The 12,259-nt window shown below is 40.0% G+C and overlaps 1 protein-coding gene across 3 annotated transcripts in view; it reads left to right on the top strand.

Moving 5' to 3' along the window:
* The window catches only part of ITGA9 (integrin subunit alpha 9), a 218,944-nt gene that overhangs the window by 113,127 nt on the left and 93,558 nt on the right, over positions 1–12,259 (top strand). For all 3 annotated transcript variants that reach the window (XM_086844215.1, XM_086844226.1, XM_086844237.1), the window contains one exon: positions 9,080–9,156. In XM_086844215.1, the coding sequence (XP_086700341.1) occupies positions 9,080–9,156 (77 nt within the window). The remainder of the gene's footprint in view (positions 1–9,079; positions 9,157–12,259) is intronic.

Raw genomic sequence — 12,259 nt, 5'->3', positions numbered from 1 at the left:
CAGCTTTTCCAGGAGTGTGCTGTGGAAGATGATGTCAGAGGCTTTGCTGAAGTCCAGGTATACAACATCCACAGCCTTCCCCACATCCACAAGGTGGGTCACCTGGCCATAAAAGGAGATCAGGCTGTTTAGGCAGGGCCTGCCCCTCCTAAATCTGTTCTGGCTGGGCTTAATCCCCTGGTTGTCCTGTATGTGCCATGTGATTGTTGCCTTCTTCCTAACCTGGAAATGAAACTTGAGGTGATTTTAGTAAGGAGTGGATCTTTATTTGAAGGTTTTCAGAGGCAGGTATGGAAAGATGTCCACAAAAGCCCACCCCTATAGAGATCAGTACGTTTTTATAGGTTTTAGGAAATTAGAATAATTGGTAAAATGCACCAATTAGGAGGACAAGTGGTGATGCAATTCCCCCCCCCAGGTCAAGCCCTTTCTCTGGAGTCCTCCTGTCAGCTCTAGCTGTGCTGTGTCTATGAAATGTGTCTCGAAGAGTTGTTCTTGATCTTAGTTCCCAGAAGAACCAATATAGTACTGGGGCCCTGCACCTCCTGGGGCTTATAGCTCTGGAATATGTTTTGTTTTTCTGCTTAAGGAAAGGCCATGGAAAAATACTGGGAAAATTAAGTACTAGTACAATAAGCTACAGAACTACAAATATATGTGCAAAGAATACAGAGAACATATTAAAAAAAGGGGGCAAAACCCAAACTGGCATCACGATCCCACTCAAGATGGTCAGTTCCATTATTTATTGTACATCGAGGTCAGGCTAGCAGGCCTTTAGTTTCCTGGATCTTCCTTTTGGCTCACATTGGCCATCTTCCAGTCACCTGGGGCCTCCCCAGTTTGCCAGGACTGATGATAAATGATGGAGAGTGGTTATTCTGACATCTTCCTCAGCAGCCTAGGATAGATCCCATCTGGTCCCATAGACTTGTGTGTATCAAAGTGGCCCAGCAGGTCCCTGACTGCTTCCTCTTGGATTACAGGGGGTCAATTCTGCTTCCTGTCTCTGTCTATCACCTTAGGGAGCTGCTTGCCATGAAGATAACTGGTCTTACTGTTAAAAAATGATGCAAAGAAGGCTTTAGGTACCTCAGCCGCCTTTTCCTCGTCCTTGGTAACTATGATCCCCTTGCATCCGGTAAAGATTGGTGATTTTCATTGGCCCTCCTATTGTTGTTCATGTATTTATAAAAAACATTTTTATTATCTTTTACAGCAGTGGCCAGATTAAGTTCTAGCTGACCTTTCACCTTTCCAATTTTCTTTCTACATGGCATAACGACATCCATGTACCATTCCTGAGTTGACTGCCACTTCTTTCAAAGGTCATAAATCCAAGTTCTAATGAAAGCTCCCTGTTCAGCCAGGCTGGTCTTCTTCTCCAGTTCATCTTTGGGCACACAGGGAGGGTGTTTTCCTAAATCTTTAAGACTTCCTTCTTAAAGTATGTCCAGCTTTCCTGGACCCCCTTCTTATTAAGGATTGTTTCCTAGGAGGCTCTCTGAACTAGTGTCCTGAGAAGGTCAAAGTCCACCCTCCTGAAGTCCAAGGCAGAGGTTTTGCTGACCCCTTCTTTACTTCACCAAGAATTGAATACTCTATTATATCATGGTCACTGTGCCAAAGATGTCATCTGACTACCACATTTCCCACCAGCCCTTCTCTGTTAAAAGCATGTCTAGCAGGGTACCTCCCTTGCTAAGCTTCCTTACCAGTTGTGTCAGGAAGTTGTCTTCCACACACTCGAGAAACCTCCTAGAATGCCTCCTCTCCACTGTGTGGAGTTTCCAGCAGACATCCCACAAGTTAGTCTCCCACAAGAACAAGGGCTAGCAATTGTGAAACATCAGCCAGATGTTTACAGAATAGTTCATTCTTCATCCTGGTTGGGTTGTCTGTACGAGACTTCCATCAGGATGTCTGCCTTGTTGGCCTTCCCCCCGATTCTTACCCACAGATACTCAACTTTGACATCATTATCCTTGATAGTTGAAAGATTCCCTAATATTCAGAGCCACACCACCACCTCTTTTTCCCTGCCTGTCATAGAATCATACAATCATCAAGGCTGAAAGACCTTTAAGATCATCAGTTGCAGCTATCAACCCAGCACTACCACTGTAACCCCTAAACCACTAAAAAGCATCAGTTTACTAAACAACACCAGTGCCAGATCCAGTTAATTCTTAGAGACCTGCAGGGATGGTGACTCCACTACAGCCCTGGGCAATCTTTTCCAGTGCCTGACCATTTTTTTTCTAATATCTAATCTGAAACTCATCTGTCTCAGCTTAAGGACATTTCCACTGCAGGCACAATAGAAGAGACTGGCTCCCACCTCACAACAGCCTCCTTTCAGGTAGTTGTAGAGAGCAATGAGGTCCCTCCTGAGCCCCTCTTCTCAACAAACCCAGCCCCTCAGACATTCCTCATAAGACATGTTTTCCAGACCTTTCACAAGCCTTGTTGCCCTTCCTTGGAAATGGTCCAGCACCTCAATGTTCTTTTTAAAGTGAGAAGCTCAGAACTGAACACAGTACTTAAGGTGTGGTCTCACCAGTGCCAAGAATAGGAGGTGATCCTGTTTGCCACACCGTTCTTCATACAGGCCAGGATGCCATTGCCCTTCTTGGCCACCTGGGCACACTGCTGGCTCATACTGAGCACTTCCAGGTCCCTTTTGCTGAACAGCTCTTGAGCCACTCTTCCCCAAGCTTATAGTGCTGCATGGGCTTGCTGGGACACAAATGCAGGACCCAGCACTTCCACTTATTGAACCTCATGCTGTTTTCCTCATCCCATTGGTTGATTCTGTCCCTGTCTATCTGTAGAGAGCAGATCAACACTTCCACACAATTAGATGTTTCCTGCAAATTCACTCTATGCCCTCATCCAGATCATCAAAAGGACCAGCCCTAAAACTGAACCCCAGGGAGCACCACGAGCGACTGGCTGCCAACTGGATTTAGCTTCATTCACCATAAGTCTCTGGGTCCAGCTGTACAGCCAATTTTTTAACTATCAAAGATTTCACCTTCTGAAGTACTTGTAGCAATGAATTGCAGCACTCCAGTCTTGTGAGTCATTCCACTTATTTTCCATGATGGCAACTTACATCACAGCTTTCCTGCTGCACAGTGGCTTCCGGCTTCTCTTGTTTGTTCCACACACTGTGTGTGCTGGTGGAGGTGCACTTCAGCTGGGCTATTGATTTCACCCCCAACAGTGAGCTCATCTCTAATGAGTCTGATCTTATTACCTTCTGCCTTCAAACTTAGTGCTCTGATGAAGTCTGTGTGGAGCTGAGGGAGCTTGATAGCTAACCTTCATCCCCTGCACCATGCAGTACCAGCACACTGGTTTCACTCTCCTAGTACTGATGCCTTTGTCATATGTTCACTCCACCACTCAGTTAGGGGTATTGTGGAAATCATGTATTCTCATTTTAGCCAGCACATCTGATGAAACCCTGGAATGTTTTTCACAGTAATAATTGCTCTTCTGATACTTAAATCAGCTATTTTGTGTTTGGCTCAGCAGCATATATAAATGGACTTATGTTTCCATAAGTAGTATAGTAAACCATGGGATGCCTCGAGGGAATCAGTCTATATATTTTTTTTTTTCTGCAGTCAGTAGACATGTAGGTAATAGCTTTATTTTTCAGGCAGCTTGGAGGTTTAAAATCAAAATAAATTCAGGTCTAAAATCAAACTCCTGTATCTATATTTAGGCACATTGATGTAATTGGTTTGTAAAGCTATAAACCGAAAACACTTCTTAAAAACGTTACTGAGAGTTGCTTACAGCTCAGCATTTGAAAATTGGATCATATATCCTGGTTTCTACATAAGAGCCAGGAACTCAGCTTCACCAGATAACATGTTTATAATCAGATAGCATCAGTACCTAATAACTAAAGAGTTATTAGAAAGACAAGCCTCCTGACTGAATTGTTTTTGTGCTACTATCATGATCTAATTGCTATGTCATCTCTGTGCATACCATAGGGTTGGTGACAATTTACTGGAAATCAGTGTAGAGATTGAAGCAGTGTATTCTTAACCCAAATAATTTTGCATAACCCAAGTCTTCAAGAAGTCCACAGCACAGTTTATGAAATTAAACTAATAGATCCTCAGATAACAGAGGCCAGCTCTGCCACTTCTTAAGGGATGCTACCTGAACCTTTTATAGACTGATGTGTGAGGAAGCTGTTAAAAGTCTGATTGAGAGTGAATCACTGTTCTCTTATCCAGTCCATAAAACGACATGTTTTCAAGGGTTCTTTTGAGAATTCTGTTTTTCTCCCTTCTCTTCAAATATTGACCCTCAGCTGTTGCTTTCCCTTTCTGTGAAAGCATAGGCAGAACTCTTAGAATAGTGCTGGCAACCTCTCAAATTCTTGATAGTACATTTTGGCTACAACCTGAAATTTCCATTTGCTTTCCTGAATTTTGGTAGGTTGAATATTTAAAAAAAAACTATTTTCCCCCTTTATTTATTGAAAGACTTCCTGTATTTTCTGTGGGCTGGAGTGGCACAGGAGTTTTTTTATATTTCCTGTTCTCTTCCCTACTTCCAGAAACATGGATTTGTTTAATTTTAGATAACCACTGAAAGAAAGTGAAGCAGTTTAGTAAGCCTGGTTTGAAATCACAGATCATCTTCCTCAGAGCACAGACCTCTGATCATAAAGGCTTTCTTATTTATTTAACCTCCTATCACCTTTCAATAGAGTCCACTACCAGCAAGAAGGAAAAGGAGGCTATCTACATGCCCAATACCCAGCAGCTTTATGCTTAGGATGGCTTAGGATGCAGGAACTAGAGATTTATCTCTCTTCTACTTTCTCCTAAATTCACCCCTGGCCTTTAACACAAAATGTGGAATTTAGACCTTAAGTCTCTCTTCAAGAGGCATAATGGACACAAAGATACTTCCTCTGAGGCCTGATCTGACTACCTATGTAGATATATTCCCTTCCTGGTCAGCTCCAGATCTCTCCTTACTGTAGGTTTGATTATGTACAGATGTGTACGTTCACTTTTTATTATGAGTGCACTTTAATGTAGGTTTTTTGGCTTACCCTCTGGAGGACATGGGTGCCATCCATCTTTCCTAATCCCTCATGACAGTAATCTGTCACATTACTGGACCTCCCAAGGAGCATAATTTTTTTTTTAACTCAGAAAAGTTGCCATGCAGAATTTGAGAAAACTCTGTTTGTCAAGAAGGTTTGATGACTTGGTGGGAACTGCTCTGGAACAACTTCCCATAGATGCTGGGTTCTGTGCAGCAGTGGAGTGCAGAGTGCAGAGAGGAATCGTGAACCCTGGAAATGCTGGATTTTGTCTCTGCTTTGCCGTACATCTGGTGATAGCAGGAAGTCTGACAGACTCACTGAGATTGAACTTTGCACTAGTTTTGTGTTTATACAGTGAATATGTGTCCTAGAAGCATTGAGGTTATCCTGTCCCTGTTACTGAGCACAGAAACACCTATTTTTCTCATGGAAATGCTAGACAACTATGTGATGACTTTGAGATAAGAGATGGAGCTGTGTTTTTCAGGACAATTTTTGCCCTGATCTCCACCCCTGACTTTGTACTCCTCAATTTATCATGTATATATTTCTTATGTAAGGCAGCTACCTGGCCATCTCTGATATATTCAAATCTGTGAGGTACTTGGAACCATGTTAGTAGAATACAATTAAATTTCATAAAACCACTGTTCAGAATTGTTCTTCTTTGCTTTGGGTAACAGTAAAAGCAAAAATTATGAACTGCTTCCACAGTTAGATTCGCCCTATGTCCTTTTTTCAATTGTGGATAACACATACAACCCATGGATTACCTTCTTCAACAATTTTAATATTTAAAGAGCTCTATAAATCCTCAAAGCTGGTATTGTAAAGCTGCAACTGCTTTAAAAATTGCTTAGAGTTAAAATTAGTGATGATGTTGTAGTAGGGTCTGCACCATAACCCAGGAATGACCTCCTGCTCTAACAACATGCAGTGTTAAGTTAGGTACAGTTTCTGGCCCAAAGAAATTGCAGCTCAAGTAGACCAAGTAAGGCACAGTAACAACATATAAGCAGTGTTCACAAATGCTATGATGCCTTCAAGTGAGTTTACTTCTTAATTGTTTAGGAGGGATTTAAAAAGCCAGGAATTAGTCACCCTGAAAGGTAGAAGCATCTAAAGGGTGGGGAAGGAATGGCTAAAGTTATCAGAGAAGAAAATGGAAGAAATAGACTGTAAGAAGCTGGAGGCTCGAGACTCTAGAAGACATACAAAAAGGGAAGGTGGAGTAGAGTCTGGGTAGATGAGTGAAATAGTGGAAAATAACAAAACAGTCCAGAGATGTCATTAACCTGGAACTGGGCTGCTGAATCTGTTATGCCTGCATCCATGGGTCCTCGGAACCTGTTGGACTGGAAACTCAGACCAGCCAGCTGCTTTGAGGTGAGAGAGCTCCCTCCAAACCTGAACAGGTTCAAGATCCTCCATAGAAGCAAACAGTTCACTCCTATACAGCTACAGCTCTTGGAATTCACCATCCTTATTTCTTTCTCCCAACCCAATGTTGTGTAGAAACCTATCTATGACATGAGAAAATACTCCAAATGTATTTCAAAGTAGCTGCTCTCTAGTACCTGATATGCTGGAAGAGATACATGCTAAGTGATTTTAGAAAATGAAGTATTTGTTCATTCTTTCTGAGTAATGGTAACTATAGATTTAGTAAGAAAATTATTAGATTATTAGATAAGACTATTAGATAGTTACTTAAATGTACTTAGAGTATTTTATACTTTGAAAAGTACAGATAATTTCTTTGATTGCTGTGTTCACTTTGCCAAGATTTCTGCAGTTCAAACAGAGAAACTGAAAGGCTAGAATTTTTTTACAGTTTATTATTCTTTCTTCTCTGAGGGTTACCAAGTGGTCTTTCCTATGTGAAACTACTACAGTGGTTTGAAGATGAATTCTGAGGACTTTTGAAACTATACCTCTGAAATGTGCCATGTTTGAGAGGGAGGCCTAGTGCCAGTTCCTGTCTCAGGATTATTCCTGTCCTTTGATTGTGTAGTCTTTATAAAGGAGGAAGGGTAAATTCAGTCCTCCTTTCTAAATCCTAAAAAAAATTCACTTCTGAGAAGGCAAAAGGTAGGGAAGAAAAATGAAAGAGTGAAGTAAATAGTCTGGATGAGCTGGTCACCTTCCACCTTTTCTTCTTCTGCAGTACAGTACAATCTACTTTTTTTTTGGTAAGTTTGATATATGAAACTGATGCCTTAAAGAACCTAGAAATAAAACAACACACTTTCAAGACAATATTAGTATAGGAGGTAATATAAAGGCTGGTCGCTGCTGGAGGCCTCCAGGGGCAAACCAGAAAATGCCCACCTCCGCACAAGGTGAAAACAGTTTTTTAAGTTTAGCAAATCAGCATAACTAATAAAAATACCCAGTTAGAGACATAAGTTGTAAGGTGGTTCCCACTTTTCAGGGGGAAAGGGATTCAACCCTTTTCTAAATCCTCCCCCCTTAGATAGGAACTAAACTTTGTTTATAAAAATGTGTCTTGAAAAGCTGGTTTCAACCTTGGCTCCCAGGAAGACCCAAGATAGGATAGGGACCCTAGATCCCTTGGCTTGGAGCCTCTGGAATGTGTTTTGTCCCTTCTATCAGGGAAGGAAAAAGGCAGGAAAAGGTACTGGGACTAGCTAGGAACTATATAAGTATGCAAGAATAGAGCTAGGGATATATATTAAGGAAATATAAAAGCAAAAAGGCAAAATCCCTTTCAGCATCACAATTAACTACATAAAGATTCACTCCTTTTTTGGGAGCTCAGACAGCATAGAAAAAGGAGAACAAGCTGCCTGCTTAGTCAAGAATGTTCCTGGAAAGCAAAGGACTAGAAGTCTCTATGCCCTCTGGGCTTAAGATTCAAGTCTTTTTGCAGTCCTGATACAGTTGGGCAGAGCTCTTAAAAAATGTACGAACTCAGTACAGTTTGCATTTTTTTGCCTTCTCTGTCTCTTCAGCCCAATCTGACCATTATGTGTGTCCTGCACAGATTTTCCCTGTCCTTGACTGATGGAAATATATTTACTTTGGTAATAAAAGTCATGAAGCCTGTAGAAAGGAACATTCATATTATTAAAGGAAGAGATCAGTGGATTGTCAGGTTTCCTAGCTGAACAGTGACATTCATATTGGGTATTTGGATATTTGGTAGGCAGAAGAGCATTATACTTCTAAAAGAATGAGTTCTCCAGCCTGAAAAGTCTAGCCTTATGTTTAGAAAGGTATTGGTCTGTGGTCTAAACACAGGGCTAAGTAACCATGATCTTAATGGCATCTAGGTTTCTTTGATGCCAAGAGCATGCTCCTGTTCTCTTCTTTCACTTTCTGGTGGCTGTCTCATTTAGCCATGGCAAACTACTGCCACTTAAATAGTATTCCCATATGTTGTCCCTTCATAGTTCCTAGCTTTATCTATCTGTTACATTTCCTCAATATTACCAGAGTTCACAAGATTGACAGTGGTTCCATTATTTGAGAGTATCACTGATACATAACGGTATTTGTAATTTTCTCCTGCTTGCATGATGGCAGAAATGTTTCCTGCCAAATATAAAATCTAGAGGAAATGTTTGCCGTATGATTGCCTTACTTGCAACCCTTAGGACTGAAAATAGTTTCATAAATACTTCATATTCTGATTCATTTTCATGCACATAGCTGGGGAAGAGAAAGAAGAATGCCAGAAATATTGTATGAACAGTTACTCTTGTCAGATGAGAAGGAAGAATGGATTGAGGAAAACCTTTGAATGAGAGTCTGGTTTTGATGAAACTTTAGTTTAGTTAGAAGATAATAAAACCAGTTCTGACAGAGATAAGATTTGCCTCATCTCGAATTTCCTTAACACTCAGACCATATATCCCTGTATCACAGATTTTGCTCTTGTTTTTATTTTATCCAAGCATGTTCCTTCTTTGAATTCTGATCTTACTTTTCTTGTGTTTTAACAGTTCTTTCCTGTCTTTTTCACAGACTGTTTTTGAGAGGAACTGTCAATCTGATGACTGTGCTGCTGATTTGAAACTTCAAGGAAAATTATTGCTCTCTAGGTGAGTAGGCGAACTTTTATTTTATTTCTTGCACACTAGTATGCCATTCATTTTATGTGGAATGGCATTGAAAAGTCAAAATACAAACACAGATGTTTAAGATCCAGACTAGAAGGATGGTGACAGTGATGTCACTTTTAGTGCAGAAGGTCTTGAGATGTTCACAGAATCTGAACTCTTGTGCTGGTGGGCTCTGGTCACATAAAGTGCAAGGCACCTTCATCTTAACAGTCACAATGGACAAAAGTAGAATAAACAAATAAAGTAGCAGAGGGGGCAAAAAAAGTAAAGATGCATGCTCAAATCAAGTACCAATGCGGAACACGTAATTTTTCAAACAAAGTAAAATACTGTTCATGATACGGTAGGAGTAAAATTGCCTGCAGAAAAGCAGTTTGTTCTGTCACATGTGAGGTTAAAGAACCCCCTCTGAACATGGCAAATTATCTTCAAACTACTGTTTTTTGTTTCTCAACTTGTAGTTTTGCAAACTTTTCTAAATACTCCTTTCAAATTCTTCTTGTTACAACTTGGGGATGAGTGTCTGATTTCACTTTCTTCTGGGATAATAAAACTTATCAAATAGACCAGAGGTGAAGTTTATGTTCTTTCTCTCATGACTGGTGATCCTAGGAAAATGCCTATTATTTTTCCTGGATGTGTATTCACTTTGGGGATAAATAGGGCTAAAGGTGAACTTCATATGACTTCTGTTTCCTTTTTATTTTTTCTTTCAGTATTTTTAGAGATGGAAATGCTGATGTAAGTTATTTAATTGCATGCCAGAGATTTTGGTATTTGACGGAGAATCTGTGAAGTGCTTTGCTTTCAGGTCAGGAATGAGAGTGAAAGACAAAAAAGAAACAACCCAAACAAAACAACAAAAAGAGAAGTAGTAATAGCCACAGACATGTTTTATACAAATCTACAGCATGCTGTAACAGTACTTGGAGACAAAACTGAACCAGAGTCAAGTTTGAGAAGTTATGGACTTCTCCAGACATGACTGAAATCCCCATGAGTGTTTTGGGGGATTGGCTGGGAGCAGGGTTATGTCTCAGGCTACAGAGTCCAAGGTTTGACTGCAGTTAGTCTGGATATTTGACTCAGACTTTGTGGTGAGCAAAATCTGCTGTGAGCTAGATACGTGTCTGCGTGGATTAGAGAAGCTAGTGAAGGATTTGTCCCACAGTTGAGGAATAAATAACAAGAGACAGATCCTAAAACTGGTCAGTCAGTGTATAGTAATCACTGCAGCTGGGATTGGACCATCAGGCTGTTTGTTTTTACAGCTGTTATTTATGTTATCTTGGCAATTTAAAAGTCATCCCTGTTATTGGAGCTTAGGCTATTCAGATACAGTTTCTGCATTTGTATAGCAAAATATTCAACAAATGCTCTCAAATTTTCTTTACCCAGTGGCAACCTGAAGTCCTTTTTGAAATAAACAGGATGTTGTCAAATTTCTGCATGGAAATTCTGTATGGGCTTTCTTTAGCTACAGGGCTCTGTAAGCTTCAATTATTAAGAAATACAGCACAATGAATATCTCTTACAAAACCAGATTCTCGTTATTATTGCATATAAAATTACCAAGAAACATGCTATGGATTCTGATTTTAAACAAGTGCTATACTGAATTTTTCCAGCCCCATGTGTTTCATGCAAAATAATCCTATCACAATTTTTCCACATTATTCTTGATTATAGTAAGTCTGTAAACAAAGCAAATTTTTTTTTTTGGAAAGAGCAAAAAAAAACATGACTCATTTATTACTATCTGCACAAAACATATGACTTCATGGTTAGCAAGTTTATGTTAATACCTTTTTCTAAATAATCACCTAAATTTGTGCACCTAAATTTTATTCTTGGAAACGATGCAATTAATGCTCCACAGATAAAGTGAATTGAAATAAACAGGATGTTTATAGAAAGGCAGTGGTAAGTTCTGTCTCTCAGGTCTGCTGCATCTCTTTGAAAATGTCACTGGACTTGTGGATAGGGTGGTTTGGTTAAGATCTCCTACTTTGGCTGGCAAAAGACTTTCTCACCAAGAAAGTAAGTTGCCCAGATCCAAGAGGAATGGCATCCTGTGTACTACTACCTGATTAGAAGATAATCAACAGAGAAAAGGTGTAAAGAGTTGGTTTTGGTGGTGGAGAAAGCTGTCTGAGTGCTAGTGGTATTCAGTATATTCACAAATTATATGGGAAATAGTCTGCTAGAATTGAATAGCATGATGATGAAGTTTGCTGATCCTATTAAACTATTCAGAGCAATGAAAATAAACAAGCAAGGAGGTATGCTTTCATGAAGTGTGTGATTAATGTGGATTTTACTGTTTGGGATTCTGTAAGTCCTGAGACTGTATTTAGTAGTGAAATGGCAAATATAAATTCCGAAAGCTGCAGAAATATATCAGCAAAATGCCACTCCGTACTTGACTTGTTCTTCCATCATTGTCTTGCCTTTAGATTTTGTTACAGGACACAGGGCTCCCTGCTACATTAACTAGCTGTCCTTACACACTTTTAAATTTGTAGCATGTTAGAGCCAAAAGCTGCTCAGAGTTCAGACTATACATTGCTATATACAACAGGGTATAGTTTTGTTCATCACTTTATATGCTTTCAAATGTGAGCTGGTTACAGCATATATGTGCATAGGAACTTAAGTTAGCTCAGATTACGTTATCATCAAGGGAATTGTTTGCATTCTTACGAGTTCAGGAACTGCACAAGCTACTGTGATACAGAGTTCACCCATGATGCATTTGAATCATTAGAATTCCCCAGTTAAAGGACGGCATCCAGCTTTGAAGATATGAAACTCCAGCCAGTAACCAAGCACTATGCAGCCACTCACTCACTCCCCTACCAGAGGGATTGGGGGAGAAAATTGGAAAGGTAAAGGCTAGAAAACTTGTGGGTTGAGATAAAAGACAGTTTCAAAGCAAAATATGTGCACACAAACAAAGAAAACTAAGGAATTAATTCACCACTTCCTATGGGCAGGCAGGTGTTCAGTCATCTCCAGTGGAGTACGACCATCACACATAATGTTGACTTGGGAAGACAAATGCCATCACTCCAAATATCTC

This window comes from Cyanistes caeruleus, chromosome 1 (assembly GCF_971803275.1).
Source record: "Cyanistes caeruleus chromosome 1, bCyaCae1.hap1.1, whole genome shotgun sequence".
Lineage (NCBI taxonomy): Eukaryota > Metazoa > Chordata > Aves > Passeriformes > Paridae > Cyanistes > Cyanistes caeruleus.
Note: the sequence above shows the minus strand (reverse complement) of the source record. Positions and strands in the feature narration are given on the sequence as shown.